Consider the following 20,591-nt stretch of genomic DNA (forward strand, 5'->3'; position numbering starts at 1 on the left):
ATCATTTTTAACTAACCCATCATAATCAACACAAGTTAGCTAGAGTAATAAAGTTGTCTTAACAAAAATTAATTTTAGTTTTACCCTTAAATTTAAATAAGAGCACTTCCTTTGTTAAAAATATAAGGCATTTTTTGAGGAGTTGCATGTTAAAAAATGTAAGGCATTTTTTTTTAAAGGATTGTATATTAAAAAATATAAATCATTTTTAGTCTTTTAAGGTGTAATCATTACCTTTTTTTTAAATGTCTCCATTGAATAAATCACTTTATATTTATTTTAGAATAAAACACCCTATTAAATAGAGATAAATATGAAAAAATAAAATTAATTTGAAGATAAGTAACTATTTTATTAGGGGTAAAATTCAGTTAAAAATACCTTACATTTTTTAATGAAGGGAATAATTTAGAGAAAAGATTTTTTGGGAATATAAATATTTCATTTTTTAAGAAAATCTGCATGAGGACATTTTTGGGATTATACATTAAAAATTGCATAAAACAAGGAAGAATGACTTGCATAAGAACCAAAATGATCTTCTACCAACAAACATTTGATTCAATTGATAAGGAAGTTGTATCAACTTAACCAAACCTTTGGAATGTAACAGCGTTCGATAATAAAACTTTTGCCTGAAAGAAATCAAACCCAACTTGATTTGAATTAGTCAAAGTCATTGGCTCTTGGATGTTAAAAGTTTTACTTTATTTAAAAAAAATTCTAAAAAGTTATTAAAATACGACTGAGAGAGAGTAAATTACATGAAAAAGGAGGGCTATTAAGGGGCATATGTGCTAGTATATGAGAAAACAAAAAATTGGAAATTGGAATATGGAGTTGTGGGCCTCCTACATTTGCTGAGTTTTGAATGGACAACAATGAATATGGACACAGTATTAGCGTGAACAAATGGAAAATGGATCCAACCTGCGGGCGTTTGGGTCCCTCCAAAGGACACTTCGGTGGCCATCCATGTTCAAAATTTGTTCAATCTGTCAACCACTATATGATCCATGGTCGGAAAAAAACATCCATGTATGATCTCACATACATTTATCCAATTATCAGAGATGTAACTCATGTTTCAAGATATAAGCTAGATAAGAAGAAGACACTGCTCACAATCTGACCTGATACAAACAGAAATTTAATTTTTTTTAAAAAAAAAAACCTAATACATGTCATGTTTTCACTGGCTTACAACCCTCTTCCTAGCAATTCAAATGCAGTAAGCAATTCATATTTAACTTGCATATATAAACCATTTCATGTTCAAAATAGTGTTCTTTTCATTTTTTAATCTTTGGATCAACACGCACAGTTTTTCAGGAGAAAGTGAAAAGCACATAGAGCATGGAACAGCGCTTAGTTATTACCAACTAGAGGCTAAACGCACAAGTCATAACCATCTATTTGTAACATTCGATTTCTGAACTACAAACAGTACTTCAAAACATGATTTTGCTTCTCATTCACTTGCCGACCCTGCTGTAACTACTGTTTGAGGTCATGGAATAACACGCGTGTCCATCAAATGAAACACAAGTTGCTTTCTCCCAAACATAACAGAGACATTTCAAGTCTGTGTTACACACATGTCGGAAATTGGGGGTACAAGACATGACTTATGCTTTATATACATCACAGACTATATCGTCCATTTCCTCCAGCTCCTGTATGGACCCTGCAAATACCTTATTCATAAATGTTTCCAAATGGAAGACAAAATGCTATTCATTCATCATCATCATATGCCTAAACAGTTCAATGAAAACCCCCAAGATGAAACTCCACAATAACTTGAAGATGACTTTGGATCCTGTAGATTTCCTAAATTTGCCATCCACCACTTCCTCTTGTTTCTACTACGTTCACTGCACAATATTTCAAGGGCTTTGTTATCTGTACATACACTAGTTTGCCAATGTCATTCACCACCATTAGGCATCTCGTTTTACTTCTATTCCTCCACCGTGTCTTCTCACACATCATTGCCAACAGAAACATTTGATGCAGCAGCAGCGCATTGAGCAATTTATGTGGCAGCTTGGTCTTGAGCATTTCGTGCAGCAGCAAGGTGGTTGCAGACATTTCGAGAATTTCAGTATTGAGCAACATTTGAGAAAGCTAGGTCTCGTACATTTGAGGGTCCACGAACATTTTGTGCAGCTGCATTTTAAGCATTCATGATCTTTTGGTCTCCAACATTTCACTCCACAGAATCTGCAGGTGGAACTGGTGTTTGACTTTGATTGTGCTATCAGGCTTTGCCGAATCTTCTTGAGACGTTTTTGGGTTGTCATGTTCTCCATCTCTACGATAAATCTGCAGAGATGGCGTATGTAATCAGGGTAAAGTTCCAAGTTGCAGTGCCCACCTCCTTTAATCCACAAAGGCTCATATGGTTCTCTAGCCATTTTCCAGAGTCCATTGCCATGAAATAAATTGACAACATTATCCTCTGTACCCTGTATTAATAATTTTGCCAATTCTTCTAAGTTTCCAGTCCATAAGAAATTGGCACTTTAATGGATGTTCATGCATGGCACAGTACAATTATACATGACATTCATAGATGGGATGTAACAAGTGTCTTTTATATGACTCAATGTTAATTGAGAAACTATAGTTCAAATGCCTAGTCATAAAAAAAAAAAAAAACTCACGAATGTGACAAGACAGATTAAAATTATCAGAAAGAAAGTAAGTAGCAGTCCTGTAAGCATCAATATAGATGTTCAAAGTGGAATATTTCTGAGAGGAAATTTAGTATCAAAGCCAGTGAACCTTCTCCTAAAAGAAAGCTCTTCAAAATATACTAGATATTTCTTGAGATCATGACATGGTGTTTTTACTTTAAGTTTCATATAATATTTGATGTTCCAAACAGTTAGGGCTTGTATACCTTATAATATTTAGTTTTATGAGTTATCTTGAAAGAGGCATTATCTCTCCGTTGTGTTTCTCAGATACTCAGACAAAGAAAGAGTATATAGAAGCATTTTAAAATACTACAAGGCAACAAAAGCATCATGCCTATTCATGAAACAACTGCCAATTATTTCATTGTGTCATTTCCAAATAAGCAAGAATAATTGAAAATCAAACAAAGAAAAGACATGTACTCTGTAAACATCTTGTAGCATATGCAAAGAGGCAAAGTAATATGATTAGAATTCATTTTACTCACATGTATTACGAGTACAGGGCACTTCACCTTCTTTATTTTGTTGATGTTCTGCAAAGGTTAGAAAACCGTTACACTCGGATCATAGCAGAAGATACAGAAACCAACATACTCCCTCCGTTTCTTTTTATATGTCAACAAAGAATTGGTTAACATAAGATTCCAAAAATTTAGGTCTAAAAATGCGAATCTTCTTTAACCTTCATCAAAGCTCTACCAAATATACCTAGTCATTAGTTGTTACTTATTCAATTTTAATTAAATTTCTTTATCTTTTGTAGCCATGTCAATGAAGCTATCGAATGATATCTTTTGGTTAATAATATATCCAAAGATTTGGTTGTTGATAAAGCATATTAACATCGTGCAACCTATGTAGCCAACTTAACCTAATAGGATAAGGCTTCTTGCTGTAGCCATGTCAAATAGATAAGACAACAATTGTGTATGCTTCAGCTTATGCAGTGCTATAATACCAGATTAACCAAGTTCCACCTAATGTTAAGTCCTACTTTAATTTGGATAACTTTACCTTGTAAATGTCAAAGCAAAGAGTGAACTTGACATGGCAGAGTACACGAAGACCAGAAAGAATTCCACTGTGTAAAACGACACCTCTCAACCTTGGCAATTTAGCTGCCAAATGTAGTGTTGGCCCACTTCCAACTGACTGTCCATACAGGATCACGTCTTCTTGGCTAACTCCATATTGAGTCTCAAGGCATTCATATATTGCTTCAATATCAGCATATGTGTTGGATTCACTAGGCTGTATTTTCCATAGCAGTAACACTATCAGTACAAATCAACAGTGTGACATTCATAGAACAGTTTTCTATCATGAAACAATATAAGGAGACAAGCATAGAAAAACCATAACATATCTCAGATGCAAGACATGAAACAAAACTGAGAAGGAATCTTTAGCTAGTGAAAATGTTCAGACATTGAGATGAAGACATCATCAACCTAGTCACAAAATCTAGCATCATGGGGTTTTTCTTAAATTCCCAAATTACAAACAACTAGATTACTGGCTCACTACTTCAACTTTATCCTTGAACCCTATTTTTATGGATTCAGATCCTCGACATATACAAAACAATTAAAGCATAATAATGCATTCAGAATTAAATAAATAGAAGATAAGATGTAGTTTCCACACATAATCATATTCTTTTGTAGTAACTTCCCTCTCTATTTCACTCTCTCAATGCATGGATGTAAGAGATCCAATTTGCTAATATTTACCAGCAAGGTTTAGATTCTAACCTCAGAAAGTAGAGGGCATGCCTTTATGTGTTTCCTTATCATAAAGGAAATATTCTTGTGGTCCTAAAACTTGTAATTTGTCAATTAACTGTTTGGTGGCTCACTTTTTGTTCATGTCTAGTTGAATTATTATATGACTTTGCTTCTGAAATGTATTTTATTAATGATCTGTTCAACAATCAGCTATCATGGTTCCAATACCTTTTGCACCCCGACAAATGGATCTACTTTGTTCTCTGAATAATGGAAGTGAAGATATGATTTCTTGGATATTTGTTAGTATATTTCTGAATAAATACCTGTATTTTATTTTGTAAGTATATTCGTTTACTATACTTGCTATATTTTGTTAGAATATTAGAAAAACTGTTTTGAATTCATCAGTTATTATACAACATATTCTGTATTTGATTTATCATTTATAAATCCATTTTGTCCAACATTTGTACGTCAAAAAATAAAAGGTCTTACCTTGCCTGTAGAGGCCCCATATCCAGAGTAGTCATATCTGCCCAGAAAAATTTGCAGAAAAAAATATTATCAATTCAAGTCTTGAAACGCATGTAATTCGATTGTTTCCCAGAAATAAGCTAGGAGATTTCTCAAGGCAAGGTAAGATGAACATTACAGTGCAACTTAAACATGCTTGAAAGAGAGACACAAACAATGATGTATCATCATGAACTTTGAAGGGGGGGGGGGGAAAGCGTCCTTCTAAAATGCAGACAACGTCAGAGAGTTTGAAAAGCGCACGAAATACCAAGGAAAACGCTAATCCTCATCCTATGTCGCCTCATCAATCAATGTAAAGGTAAAAACTCTCGATCACTTTATACAGAAGAGAAAGTGAATCCAACGAAAGACAAAGAAAGGTCTGAAAAGACAGTTTCGAACTAGCTGCCAGGAACCATAAATACAATCACCTTTATATCTCCCCATTCACTTCATCTTTTACCTTTAGGCCAGACACCAAAACCCACACACTTTTCCCTTTTGATTGGAAAGTAGTAAAAGACATTCACCAGATCTCATTCTGATTTTGGATCCAAACTGGGCAAACAAAACACCCAAAAAAAAAAACCCCCCATGAAAAAATACATATATCCATCGGTCCATTAGTTTAAATCAACTCACACTTATACAATCACCACACGACACAAAAAGGGATCGGAGAACGCAATACCAGAAGCAGACGATGAACTAACTTGAACATGTTTTTGGTGATTATGTTGGCAAAAGTGATAAAAGAAAAGAAAAACACTGACCCCATGAGATTAACTCTGAGATTGACCTTGAGCTGCACGAATAGGTCGTAGAGCTGGCCCAGGTCAGCGGCATTGCCGTGAGAGTAAAGCAGAGTGAGGCGAGCGTAAGGATTTCTGAGGTAAAAAGCCACAATCTTGTTCCCGAACTTGGTATCCACTAACAGAATATCCAACGAAGGATCATCCGCGTGAGGAATCGGTATCAGCATGGACGGCGACGGCGACGGCGACGTCGGCGAAACCACCACGACCTTCCCGTCGGGCCGCTTCTTGAGCTGGTATGTGGGCGGAGACGGCGGAAAGAAGGCGAGTTTCGCCGCTAGCTGAGAAACTATACACCCCATTCACGACACGATAGAAAGAAATAAAAGAACCCCAACTCATTTGAACGTCAAAGAGACTGAGTTCATCGGGGCTAGTTAATATATGAATGATCCCTCTAAAGTTCTTTGTTTCATACACAACAGGTTTCTGGTCTGATTTTCGGACTAAAAAATGCTCAGAGGTGTAAACGAAGGAAGGAGATGGTGCTGCGAATCGAAGGCAGCGAGAGTTGGAGCGGTGTGGTGGTGTTGGGAAGTGTGGGTGTGAGTAACTGAGAAATGAGCACTGAGTGAGAAGGGAGAGAGAGAGAGGACATTAATTTCAAAATTCAGTTTTAATTTATGTGCGTTTCTTCATTCGTGTCAGCTCTTGCAGGAGAAATGCAGGTCTTGTCAGTCTTGGAGACAAATTTTCTTTATTAAGTTACCCTCCTTGGTTTCTCGGCCAGAGAAAATACTAGTATTACCTAGACGCTCAACTTATACCAGAGAGGAATCTCTCTGCTGCTTTTTTCTCCAATTCTCTTCACTTCCTTTATCTTTATTATTTATTAATTTTATCATTTAAAAAAATTATTTAAATGATAAGAATGAAAAAAATAAAAAAAAAGATAGAGAAAAAGATGAAGAGACCTCTCTACCCAACTTATATAGGTCTTCATTAGCTCAATTTCGTCCTTGCTATATCAGAACGGATCAATGGATCTTATTATTTCGCCTGAAAATAATTTGAACAGAACTCCATAGGATGGGATAAGAGATTGCCCAACGTGTCTCATCGCAATCCAAATATTATATATATATATATATATATATATATATTTATTTATTAAAAAATATAAAATATTTTTAATTGAATTTTACATTTTAATACAGTAATTATCTACTTTCAAACTAACCTTATTTTTTATATTTATCTCTATTAAATACCTTATAATAAATATAAAGTCATTATCAATAGAATACTTTAAAAAAGTAATGATTACACCTCGAAAACTAAAATTTTATATTTTTAAACATCTAACTTCTCAAAAAATACCTTATATTTTTTAACAGAAAGAGTATTTTTTTATTTTAAAAATATACAGTAAATATATTAATTATATTAATATAATTTAGACTTATATTAATTATATTAATTATGCTATTCTTATTGAAATTTTTTATATTAATAATTTTAATGATACAAAGTAAGTAGTACATGGTAATATTTTTTTTCAATATATTAATTATATTAATATAAATTATTTTATATCTGCTTATTTAATAACTTTTGTTTATATCTTATTTTTTATTTTATTTCAGAAAGAAGTACTACCTTGACATGTCTTAACTAAAAAAAAAAAGAACAATGATTTAATGTTGTGTCAAGCTTGTCTGTTACTTTTATAGCCTAAAGATTATTTGTAATTACTATTATAATATATTATGTTTCATGTATACACAATTTTAAATTGTATACTTGTAGTTGTGATTGATGTAATTCAATAATTGTTCTGATTTATATATTCATGTTATTTTAATTTTAAACTTAATAAGTTATATGATTTAAAATTTTAATTAATAAATATTATTATACAGGCCTTTCTTTCACATTGTTCACTTTATCAAAATGACAAGATAGATAAAAATTCAATCCTAATCATTTTTTGGGATAGGATATAGGATAAGAGTATCTTGATTCCGTTCCATCCCTTGAACAACCTTAGTATTACCCTTCTTATTTGCAAATGGCATTCTTTTAAATTTAGTAATATTAATATTAATATATTATATATTAATATAAAAAATTAATATTAAATTTTTAATGAATGTTAATAATAATATTAATATATATGGATTAATAAGTTTTTAACTTTAATTAATATATATACAGTGTGAAATAAAATGCTCCCTGTGAGAATCAGAAATAAGCATGAGTTATGACTATATATGCACGCATTATTAATTAACGTGACTAGGAAGAATGACAATAAAATTTTAAAATTAAAAAAGTTATGGCAATTAAGTTTTGAAAAAAAATTAAAAAAATAAATTGTAAATATTAATTTAAATAATTACAAATAACAATCCAACTACAAATTGAGACTTATATTTAAAATTTAAATATTTTATTTGTATTAAAATTTTTAAATTTATTATTGTCTAAATCAATATTTATAACTAATTTTTAAAACAAATTATCAAAAAATTAACTGATATAAATTTACTGTTTTAGGACTTTATTATTGTTCTCCCCTTAAATTTCGTTGAACTTATAAAGACCAGCATCTAGTTATTATGCCCATATAAAACTAAAATAAAATATCTAACAAAAGTGCTCTATTTAAGAGTTATCAATAAATAATTTATTTTCAGGTCAAGAAATAAATAGTAATTTATTTATAAGTTTGTACTGACCGTTTTATTTAATAAAGTTCGACATTGCTTTAAGAAACATATAGAAATCTTAGGGGGAAAATAAGAATGAGTGAATGGAAGATAGTGTGTGTAAGTATGAAGAGGAGCAGATAATAAATTAAAATTTAAGGTAATAAATTAAAGGGACAAATGGAAAATTTAATCTTAAATTATAGGTCTAGAAGTATGGAATCTTAATCTTGTTTTGTGTGTAATGTTTTCTTTCAATTTTTCAAAAGACTACTTGTAATTAAATTAATGTATTTTAAAAATTATAGTTATTAAACTGATAAACTCTAGGAAAATAATTAATAATAAAAGTAATAATCAAAATCAAAACTTGCAAAATCACCTTCAACACCCAAACCATTAAATAATAAAATATTTTTATCAACTATGAAGTATTAACTATTAAGTGTGAAGGCTCAAAGGATGAATGGAGAGAGAAAGAAAAGCCAAGAAGGTTGGGAGAGAGTGTCCACCAAACTCCCTTTACAAGGAAAGTGTAAGAATCGACTCCCTATACCGTAAATAGTTAAACTCCACTGTCAAGCCATGGAAGCCAATTCGATAAAAGAATGCAAGCATCTTTAACCTTATCGACAATAGCTAAAAGAAAAGGAAAATACATTCTCTAATCTCTATTGAAATAAAGCAGAAACACTTGACAGTAACAACGAATAGAGGGGTAAGAAAGATAGAGCCACAAATGAAGGATGAGGCAGATAGACTTTATTGAGGTTGAGTTAGGGGCAAATCTGGGGGGGCATACAGGGTGCTTGCCACCCATGTCACAAATTTTTGGATGAATTTTCTTCATTTTTACTTGACAAAATGAAAAAAAAAATAATGTTGACCCCCCAACTTCATAAATTTTTTATTTTGACCCCTCACATGTCGTGTTCTAGATCCATTACTGGGTTGAGCAGACGATCATAGAGGAAAATAGTAACAATGAATGGAGTCACTTACATGAATAATGCATTGGCAGTCCTTTGACTAGGAAGACGATGGTCAAAGAGGAAAGCCATAAGCAAAGGAATGATGGGATCTATGAATGTGATAAGGAAGACGGTGGAAGATAATGATGAAGGCTTAAGGCTGTTAGTGGCAAGCAAGAAATTGAAAGTTGCTTGAGTCGTATAGGAGGACATTATCTTTAAGAACTATTCCGACATACTAGTACGGCAGACCAGCAATTCCCCAAAATTAAACAAGTACGTCCTGCACAATTAAGGCAACAAAACAGCGGGCACTAATAGAAAAGAAACTCAGATAGATGAACATAGCACAGTCAAGGCAGAGGAGGAAAGAAGTAGCTCGAAACTTAAGAGCCTAGCACCTCATTTTGTCCGCATGCATGCTTATATATAGGTCGAAATCTTGGACATGAACATTAAACTCATAATCACCAGATTAAGCACTATTAAACCTCAATTATAAGCATTTTATTTCCATTAGGCACTGAGCCATTGTGGAGACAATGCAATAATGAAACTTGATTAACAAAATTCGTTTAAGAATTTGCTTAAAAGTCAGAAACGATTAAGATTCAAATTCAAATTGCAATAAGTCAAAAAACAAGGTTTTCTAGTAAGCTCATTTAAATAAATAATTATTTATTTTTTTGCAAAAAAATTGGCAAAAGGAACCTAATGCTTGTTTAACTCGTGCACAAAGGAGGTAAATCGGCTATTTACAACTGCGATTGCTTTAAGCTGGCCTGTTTTGTGTGTATGAGTCAACTTCTCCTCCAAGGCCATTTCACCAACCTATTTCATTTCTTAATATTTTCATACACTAGGAGTTCTCTTTATTTGGATAATGTGAGACTTTTTTTTTTTGATACACACACAATAATAACTACAATAAGGGCTTAGCCAGGAGAGAAGTTTAGGTTTACAGTGTGACTTCTGAATGCAAGGCTGTGTGTGTTTGCCCTTTGTTATTCTCCTATGTTCTGTTCAATCTTTTTTTTTAAAAAAAAATCAATGTTATACTATGAAATTGGGAAGAAGAAGAAAAGATAGAATCACCTAAACTGTTTAAATTGCTGGCTCATACAATTCTTAAGTGATTCCTTCTCCTCTTGGTTATGCCTCACTTCCAAACAAGCTACCTAGCTAGTTCCTTGTTAAACTAGTCAAACTAGCTAATCCAATCTAGTTCTAATAACATTACTTATCGTTGACTAATTCTTGATCATTTTTTATGATTGTTGAAATCATTTTTATAATTCTTTAATCAAATAATGGCCAAAATTAATATTTATTAACAATAAGAGCAATATTGCATTGCTTTGAAATGTTAAAAGGAAATACTGTATCAAAAATAAATTTAAAATTTTAAACATTCCTAAACTTATGTTTTTAGGACAAGCTTATCTGTTGACTAGCTAAATAAATAAATCAATATAATAGATCATTTTACTCTTTTTTAAGCCAAGGACTGTTTTATTTCTAGCATGCTCCTACTTCTCTGGTCCTATTAATAAAGTAGAGAAAGAAGATTAATCTTGATATTATTTTTATGACATTTCACTATTTTTTATATTCACCCTTACCCTTTTACCTTTAATAAATACTAAAAAAATTTATTAAAAATAATTTTTTCATTATTATTAGAAGTAGAGGTGAAAATTTATAAAATTTTAAGATAAAGTTAATAAATTTTAAATTTTTTTTAACTTAATAAAATATGTTAAAAATAACTTATAAATATCATAAGAAAAAATATATTGTATGTTCTTACAAAAATAATTTTTTTTGTTTTTCTTTAAATTGCACGAGAATCTTTAACCATTATTCACGCTAGGCTCAGATGGGTGAGAAAGATAAAAATTAATCAAATTTTTTAATATATTAATTTATTTAATTTAATATTATTGAAGCATAGCCGATATCATTGGAAGTCTTCAAAAACACCTTTAAGAAACCCAGTCAAATAGTAGTTACTCTATAGAAAGTGATGATTTAATTTAATGATTTGAGCAACCTTTTCAAATTCCCGAAAAAAAAAAAATACCCTTTTCATCTCAAATTATAAAATATTTTTAAAGGAATTTTTTTATCTCAAAATATAAGATACTTTAAGTAAATTAAGGTTTTATTAAATGTGTCAATTTCAATATTATTCTTTTTTTTCTCTATAATTAATTTTTGTTCCTTCTCTTTTCAATATATTAAATGATGAATATTTTTAAAAATTAATATTTTTATTTTGAAAAGATAAAGTTATTAAATATGTTTAATAAAATTTATTAGTATATAAAATTATATTTAAAAATATTTTATAATTTAAAATAGAAGGAGTATTACAACAAGCGGATAATGTTGAGCTTATTTAAAAATATGAGAGAGGCTAATCACAGCCTGCTGATAGGTCACATGTATCAATCATCCCATATTAACAGTAGTAGTAGTGATATAATACTAATACTAATAATAATACATCGAATTATTTAGGTTAATCTTGACAAAAAAGCAAACATGTTCAAATCAAAACGCGATATCCTTTGATCTCGATGAAGAAAGATAGAAAACACCAAGAAAGTCGTAAAGAAAAAACATAGACATCACTTTTGTTTGTTTGTTGGTCAAATAAATATTTTTTCATTGGCTGTAACTGACGCCTCATTCATTGAATGCCGACACGCTTATATACTACAACTGTAGATGGCTCTCCGTAAGGCATGCATGCATCTGAACAGTAATATCACACAATATGGAAAGGATTATGGATTATAAATTTAATATGTGACCAAAATTGGAAAGGAAAAGAAAATGATTATTTGTTTGATAATGCAACGAGTATGACTTTAAAATATACACACCCTTTCTATTTTAGCTATAATATACTCCTTCCATTTAAAAATATAAAATATTTTTTAAAAAATTAGATATTAAAAAATATAAAATATTTTTAATCTTTCGATGTGTAATTATTGTCTTTTTTTTTAAATGTATCTATTGATAATGACTTTATATTTATTGTAAGGTATTTAATAGGGATAAATATGAAAAGATAGGGTTTGTTGAAAAGTAAGTAACTATTTTATTGGGGGTGAGATTTGGTTAAAAATATCTTACATTTTTTAACGGAGGGAGTATTTTTTTGTTGGAATGTCCTATGTTTTTTAACTTGTAAAATATTTTACATCATGCAAATTAATAATTTTTTGTTTTTAATAGTAGGGAATTAATTTTAATTTACTCTTAATTAAATTTCAGGTAAAAAATATTAATTGCTCTTGGAATTTCGTAAAATATTTACATATTAAAATTAAAGATTTTTTTCTAAAACAATGCCCGATATTTGAAATGGAGGCAGCATATCAATAAATATGTGTGTGTGTGTGTGTAAGTTTCATCCTTTTTTTCATATAATTTTTTCTCTTGCCAATTTTCCAATATTCTGCATTGCCTAACTAATTCAAATTTAAGATAAAGAGGTGGGAATATGGGCCGATTCGGCTCATATGGGTTAAAAAAAAGTGGATTGAATTAGATTTAATTTATTTTTATATGAGTTAACAAAATTTTAATTCAATCCAACCCTTAAAAGTTGGCAAGTTAATTGAGCTAACTCGTCAATCTATTTATTTATTTTTTATAAATTTTTTTTAAAAAATATACTAAAATAATAAGTTTTAATTTAATATTCCTTCATGATCCATTCTAAATATATCAAAATATTAATTTATAATGTTTATACAAAATATATAAATTAATTTAATTAAGTAAGTCATGCTTAATATAGTTTATATCCACAAATTTTTTTTAAAAATAATATGAGTTAAACGAGCCATCATTAACCCATCACAATTAACTCATATAATTTACAAGTTATAAGGTTTGGACTAGAAAAAACTTGTTTTTATTTGGGTTAAATTTTTTTTAATCCAACTTGACCTTTATAACCTATTATTCAGGCCAATTTATATAATCTGACTTATATTTTTAACTCTTAACATGAGTCAGGTTTCATTTAGGAGGAAATTTTTTTAACTTTTCTTTTTTGGCAATTCATTAAACTCAAACTCAAAATCTTACACAAGACATGTGATGTGTTTTCCACCACTCAATTTACGTGCTATAGTGCCTTTAATGATTTCTTTCAAGTAACATGCGTTATTAAAAGAAGTTGTGACAAATACTTAGAAATAATTCATAATTTTTTTATGGAACAATGATGACGATACTTACGAACAACCTGAATTACAACCAACACTTGGACATGAATAATGAGGGATCACACATGTTGGATGGTGTGGAGTTCTTGGGAAACAGAGTTTCCTCCATGTATGATCGTATCGCTTCTATTTTGTTCTGTGTCTCGAGTGTCCAGTCTTTGTCGAGGCATTTTGATTGGATTGCTCATAAAAAAGAAAATTATAATAATAGTAGAATTAATGTGGAAGCTTTTGTGGCCGTGATTTTCAACTTTGATATATACCCTCTTCCCTCGTTCATTTTGGATAAGCTACGGAGGGCCCACTTTAAGGTCTTCTATGGGTCCCACTAATCCGTGGCTCTCTTCGTTTCCACCATCCCATAAACGCTGATAAAAAATGGAAAGTATTTTTACAAATGAGCAAGACATCATTAGTGCTTCGAGACTAGAGAGAGCAACATGGCACGCAGTTCAATAAATTTTGATGAGCAACGTAGCATGGCTTGGTGAGTGATTTGAAGCTGGTATGTCAAATCACTGGGTCAAGTGAAATGGACCACAGAAATGGTTAGAGACATGATCACAGTCACCTGGTGAGAGTAGGGTGTTGGGCATAGAGCGTATTTGATTCTAGACGTTTTTGAGCCTTATGATAGTTTTGAACATGGAAATAGAATCAAACATCTATACCCATTTGATACGGGAAATTGTTTTTGATACAACCAAAAGTGAAAATAAAAGTAAACCTAGGATTTAAAAATGTATTTGATATATAGATAAAAATATTAAATTTATTTTATTCAATAATTATATTTATAATGTAAAATTATAAATATGTTTTCACCCCCCAAAAACACAACCCTAACCTATAACTCGTGCTTGTTAATGGTTATTGCCTAAGGTCATGCTCGCCCTTGGAAAAGGCAAAATTTACTATAAAATACGACGAAAGTTGAAATCATTATTGTCAGATACAGAAATAGGTAGGGAAAGTGTGCATTTTAGTGAGTCTACCATCATTGGAGGAGCTCCTTTGAAGTTGAATATTGTGAACAGTGCTCCAGCGCATTGGTTCAAACATAAGCAATCACTAATAATCTCTCTCTCTCTCTCTCTCTCTCTCTCTCTCACATATCCATGTAAAGTCTTTCTTATTAATTTATAATTAACTCTAAAATTTAAGACAATCACGGAAATAACCCAAATAAATTATTAAGTTTGTAAAATTTACATAAATGAGATATCAAGTTTTCAAAACTTAATATGCTAAAAATCATTTCATGAACTAAAATTCAAAGCAAAACATTTATATGGAAGCATGAACATCATATAAGGTAAGATAACATCAAATTGGGGTTAAAATAACAAAATAATAATTCTGGCACAATTGTGCCGCAGCATAAAATTTTATGTTGTGGAATAAAATACAGAAGCCTATGACGACAAAAAAAAAACAATCATGGCAGATTTTTGACCAAATTTTTGACGCATCCCAATTCTTCATCTGACATTCGATTAAGGTGATTTAGGTGTTTACAAAAAGCTTTCTCTGAGCTCTAACTAATATCACTGGTTTCATATTCAAATCATTTCTCAATCAAAAGTTAGACACTAAAATGCAAACTTACCCATTTATACTTTTAAAACATAACTAAGATGTCCAAAATCACAACTAAGTGACATAAGCTCATAACCACCCTTAGACTACACTCAATGGACCATATAGGACTTGTGCAAAACACCACACTCAACCAAAAACACATATATCACAAATTCATCACTCAACCCCATAACACATAAAACACAACAGGGAGGAATTTCTTGCACAAGACAATCATTTTCATTTCAAACCAATTAAAAATACACATATTCCTACTTACACAAGTATTTTGGCCCTATACTAGAGTTTACAATCAAGACTCATTAACTCAGGATACAAAATGCACAAGTACGATATAATAATAATGCAAGTATTATAAAAATATTTATGTGAATTTTATTTGGCAAGTTAACAATCTTAATACATATAAAACAACATAAAGAGGCATACAAAGTATTATTCTACAATCTTATGCCTCGGCTCATTTTTCCCAATCTTAACCCGTAAGCTAGGCCTTGAAAATATTAAGAATTGAGGGGTGAGTACAATCACTCAATAACCAAGTTTCACTAGATCTATACAGTTGCATATCAATTAAAAACAGATCCAATTGGCAATAAACATGCACATAAAACATGTATGACAACGTATAGCCTTAGCCATAATAATAACAATCATGTGATTGGACTTCAAATACATAATCGTGTATATATATATATATATATCAATAATGCACAATCTGGTGTCGCAATAATACCAACCATAGGCCCTAAACTGCATCGGACCACAATATTAATAGTCATGTGATCGAGACTAAATGTATGATCATATGCCAACCTTATACCCTCTTGTTATTTCTGACATGAAATCAGTGGCTATTCAGTCGCTGCATCTTTCACGAACTAACCCAGCCTTCCACTTGTGAGGAGTTATCAGGCCAAAGTCAATTCACTCACTCGTGTAATTTGATTTCCCCTAATATTAACAACTATGGGGTGTCGTACTTCTAATCTAGCCTCCTCATGAACCAGTAAAGACTAGTTAAGTTCGAATCCCTCATAAAACAAGTGGGACAGTCCCGAATCAATCACAGGATAAGGGCTACCTTTTGATTCCAATGGTCGGTGTCAAGGCAAGCTCTCGATTTCAACAGTTGTTGCCAATACTACGTGGGTTTAGTCAACTACTCCTCTCCTTAGGTGAATTCCTGCCAATGATCATGTTATGCACGTATATCATATATGTATGTGCATTCTAATTAATCATTCATATTATGAATCCATATATTCATACTCACACCAAACTCACGTCACACACCAACTAGTACATAATTACAATTTCTCATTCATTATCACCATTAGCATGTATATGAATATATATATATATAATTTGCAACAATAATACATCACCAACCATGCCAAATTTGCATCTTGAGTTTAAAAATATTAAACATGTTTCACATCAACCATTTCAACAAATAATCAATTAATATTCAATTATATAAACTATATTTCTCCCGGTTATCTCAAATTTTTAAGAGGTTAAATGTTTACCTCTCAACAAAAATTCTTCACAAGCTATACCAAAGCTTGAATAGTGTATAAGATGATTGATCTACAATTAATTATACCAATCATTATTAAAATCATCACAAACACTCTTCCAACTTTTAACTTCCATATATCAATACTTTAATTACCCAAAATTCTAAGCTCTTGCACTTAAGCATAACTATTAAGTTTATTAACTTTTATTAACTCCATTTAGCTTCTATTAACTTAAATAATTACTAATATAACACCCAACAATTCAAAATCACACTTTAGAGGTCTATGGTTCGTCTAAAATGGATAACCCAAGCTTATAACCTTGTAAAAACTTTCAAACTATGTGTAGAATACTTAAACAACTCTTATTAATCTCATTTAGACTAATGGGTTTGGACCCATTGCCTTAAATCTAAAAATCATCATCTCTCAATCTTAAATCTCACTTTCAAAATGTGTAGAGGGAAAGAGATAAAGAAAGGATACCTAGGTGAAACCAAGCTTCAAATACCTCCAAAATACCCAATATTTGATGCCATAGCAAAGAAAATGTAACATTTCAAAATTTAACTGAAGATTAATTAAGTTAATTAAAGAAAAATGAATAATTTTAGAAGAATATTTAGAGATAAATAATTTTATTAAGGAATTATTATTAAATTTAATTTAAAATAAAATTCAAGTCTTAAATTATGACTTTTTAAAAAAATAGAAATATTATTATATAAAATTAAAAAGAAAAGAAAGAAAAGAAAAGTAGATGGGAAATGGACGTTGGGGGTGTGTGTGTTTCGTGTGCATGTAAATATAAAACAAAAAACACACAGAGAAAAGGGATTTGCTAAATCCGTGCGCGTGCACGTTTGATTTAAGGATAGGAAGAAAACAAAATTGTGTGAGACCCACACCTGTTTTTTGTCAAACAAACCCACCCCCCTCATTTCATTTTCGGGTAAAATAGTAAATTTAGCCACAAATTATTTTTTGAAGAGCATCTAGCAGCCTAAACTATCAGATGGTACAAAATAAATCACGAACTTTTAAAAACAGAGTATCTAGTAGCCTATCGTTAACTTAAGCTAACGGATGTTATGTGGGGCCCATAATGACATGTGGCACGACACGGGCGTGACACATCAGCATGGTAAAAGTATAAATTTAACCAGAAACTATTTTTTTAGGAGTGTTGGGTAGCCTTTACTATAAAAAAAATAGATCATCCAATACCTTTCCCTCAATTTTGACCAAACACTATTTATTTTCATACTTATAAGGCCATAAAGCATTAATCTCTCTAATCTTCTTGCCTTCATTCTCAATATAAGCTTCAGAAGAAGAGATTCAATGAGTTCTTATCTAAAGACATTCACAAGGACAATGCCAAGAAGTAGAAGTTTAATTTTACTATGCATGAGAAAAAGCTTGATTCTAGCTTAATTTAGTCATGAATTATTTTTTCTACTTTATTAGCGTCGTCTTTGTGTTGAGATTGAGAAGGAAGATGGAGAGATTGAGAACCTTTTCTTCTCAAGTTGAGATTGAAAATGAAGGCAAGAAAATGGAGAGATTAATATTTTGTGGGCCTCACAAGTATCAAATAAATGATGTTTAGTCAAAATTGTGAGGAAGGTGTTGGATGATTTGCTTTTTTATAACAGAGGCTACCCAGTGCTCATTGAAAAATAATTCATAGCTAAATTTACACATTTACCATGGTGATGTGTCGCGCTCGTGTCGTGCCACGTATCATTGTGGGCCCCACATAATGTTCATTAGCTGAAGTTGACGACGAGCTACTAGATGCTTCATTTTTAAAAGTTCATAATTTATTTTACACCATCTGATAGTTTAGGCTACTAGATGCTCTTCGAAAAATAATTTATGGCCAAACTTACACCTTTATCCTTTCATTTTCTCTTTCCTCTCCTCATTTCTCTTTGTGCGGACAAAGAGAAGGGAAACAGAGTTGTGTGAGTCGTCGATGGGAGCTGGTTTAAGAAGTAGAGCTTCATAATAGAATACTTCAAATGAGATTTTAAGTATTTTAAAACTAGATAAGTATTTAAAAAAAATTTAATCATATTTTCTCTTGACTTTCAAATTTTAGGATTATGAAAAATCTAAGATTTGAAAGAGGGATGAATATTTGATGAAAAATATGATTATAAAGGTTGTTGATAGTATAATAAATATTTTAGAGTATTATTTTATTAATAAATTTGAAATTGAGACTTTTGAGTTAAACTCTATACCTCTTTGGATAAATTTTTTGTTAAATTTGAAGTTATAAATTAATTTGTTGATATTTAAATGATTATTTAAAATAAGAAATAGATTATTATAACTATAGAATGATGATTCTATATTTGAGACTAAGTTTGCAATTTTTAGGTGCAAATTTTTGGAATAAAAAAAAAATTTTGATATTAGAAAATTGTTTGAATAATAATTTTAGCTAAACTTCAATAAAATTATTGTGAATGAGGCTATTCAACCAAGTAGATAAATTCAAATATATGAGATTAGATTTTAGAACTCAAGACGCTGAGACTAAGGTCTTAAAAAATGAAACAAAATAAAATAAATACTTAAGTGTTAGGATATGAGTGAAAATTATGTTAATAATATTATTGATATATTGTGATATGATTTAAATGTAGATTAATTATTATTAACCACCAATCAAACTTTGAAAAGTTTTGAAAGTATTGTAATTTGAGGGGTAACTTTTGACCTTTTAAAAGTTGAGGTAATCAAGAAAAATTTGTTTTATACATTTGTATGTTAATTAATTATTTATGTTTGTGAAACAAATGAATATGTGTGTGTGTATACAAATCTTGAATTGTTATTTGTAATGCATATTGTGGCTTTGTTGAGACCCTATAATTTGTAACCAAGTTAATTGTGACATGATTTGAGTAATGAGATTGATGGTTGATGATGATGTGCATACTCTTGATTATAAATTGTGTATTATGCATAGTGATAAATTGTATATGAGTATGTTGAGTTTTATATGATGTTAATGTGATTTAAGTGGTAATATAAAAATTGATGCAAGAGGCGTGATTGAAATATGATAATTCTTAATGCTTGTTAAGCGAGAAAATTGATGAGCATGTGGGATAATTTTGAATTATATATATGAGTTTTTGAAATACATTTTCTCATGAACATGATCACATGATGGGAGTTCACCTTAGTGAAGGAGCTAGCGATTATGCAAAATCCATGTGGTACTTGGCTATTAATCGATAATCCTAAGGGTTATAGCAACTACTTACCTTATAGGGTACTATACCGCTGTTCCTATTAAGGAACTTAACCTTACTGGTCTGCTAGAGTTTTGGGTAGAGTTAGTCTTGGGTATATCACCCCATAGTAAGTGATTTGGGAGAAACTGTGTTCATAAGTAAGTAAGGTAGCCTTGGCCCAATAGCCCCTCACGATATGATTAAGGCCTTGGATAGTCTCACCACATGAATGATCCCTTCTGATTGTTGGCCTACGAATTTCATGTCAAAGAAAATAAAGAGGATATAAGGAAGAGATTGATTATACATATTATTATTATCCTACCATTTGAGTAATTGATGGCTATGTTTGAGATTATAATTGTAATTGTTGAATTGAGAACATGTGGTAAATATGTGAATAATGTATATGTGGCCACTTGTGCTAATTTTGTACGAATATTCAGTACTCGTGGGCAGTCATGCCAATTTTATACTTGACTTTATTCTTGAGATTATTCACATGAGTTAGATATTAATGTGATTAATATGTTCTTGACATGATTATTTATATGGTTATCTTGAT

General features: G+C 30.7%; 1 protein-coding gene across 2 annotated transcripts; it reads right to left on the reverse strand.

Annotated features, from left to right (window-relative positions):
• Positions 1–1,390: 1,390 nt before the first annotated feature.
• LOC129321795 (uncharacterized) lies at positions 1,391–6,458 on the reverse strand. Of its 2 annotated transcripts, none has more exons than XM_054967687.1 (5): positions 5,728–6,445; positions 4,934–4,970; positions 3,723–3,959; positions 3,194–3,241; positions 1,391–2,471 (listed from the first exon to the last, which is right to left on the reverse strand). In XM_054967687.1, the coding sequence occupies exons 1-5, from the start codon at positions 6,069–6,071 to the stop codon at positions 1,992–1,994; spliced, it is 1,146 nt and encodes a 381-aa protein (XP_054823662.1). In that variant the 5' UTR covers positions 6,072–6,445; the 3' UTR covers positions 1,391–1,991. The 2 variants fall into 2 exon arrangements, with proteins under 2 accessions (XP_054823662.1, XP_054823663.1); XM_054967688.1 differs by having other exon boundaries at positions 2,043–2,328; positions 5,728–6,458.
• Positions 6,459–20,591: the final 14,133 nt, after the last annotated feature.

The sequence above is a fragment of the Prosopis cineraria genome, unplaced genomic scaffold, assembly GCF_029017545.1.
Source record: "Prosopis cineraria cultivar Desert tree isolate PC_DT_omini unplaced genomic scaffold, ASM2901754v1 PC10, whole genome shotgun sequence".
NCBI classification, from domain to species: domain Eukaryota; kingdom Viridiplantae; phylum Streptophyta; class Magnoliopsida; order Fabales; family Fabaceae; genus Prosopis; species Prosopis cineraria.

Coding starts and splice junctions, on each gene's coding strand:
- LOC129321795 (XM_054967687.1), bottom strand. CDS start 6,071: ATGGGGTGTATAGTTTCTCAGCTAGCGGCGAAACTCGCCTTCTTTCCG. Junction 4,971..5,727: donor CTCAGAGTTAATCTCATGGG/GTCAGTGTTTTT, acceptor TTTTCTGGGCAG/ATATGACTACTCTGGATATG. Junction 3,242..3,722: donor TTTGCTTTGACATTTACAAG/GTAAAGTTATCC, acceptor TAACCTTTGCAG/AACATCAACAAAATAAAGAA.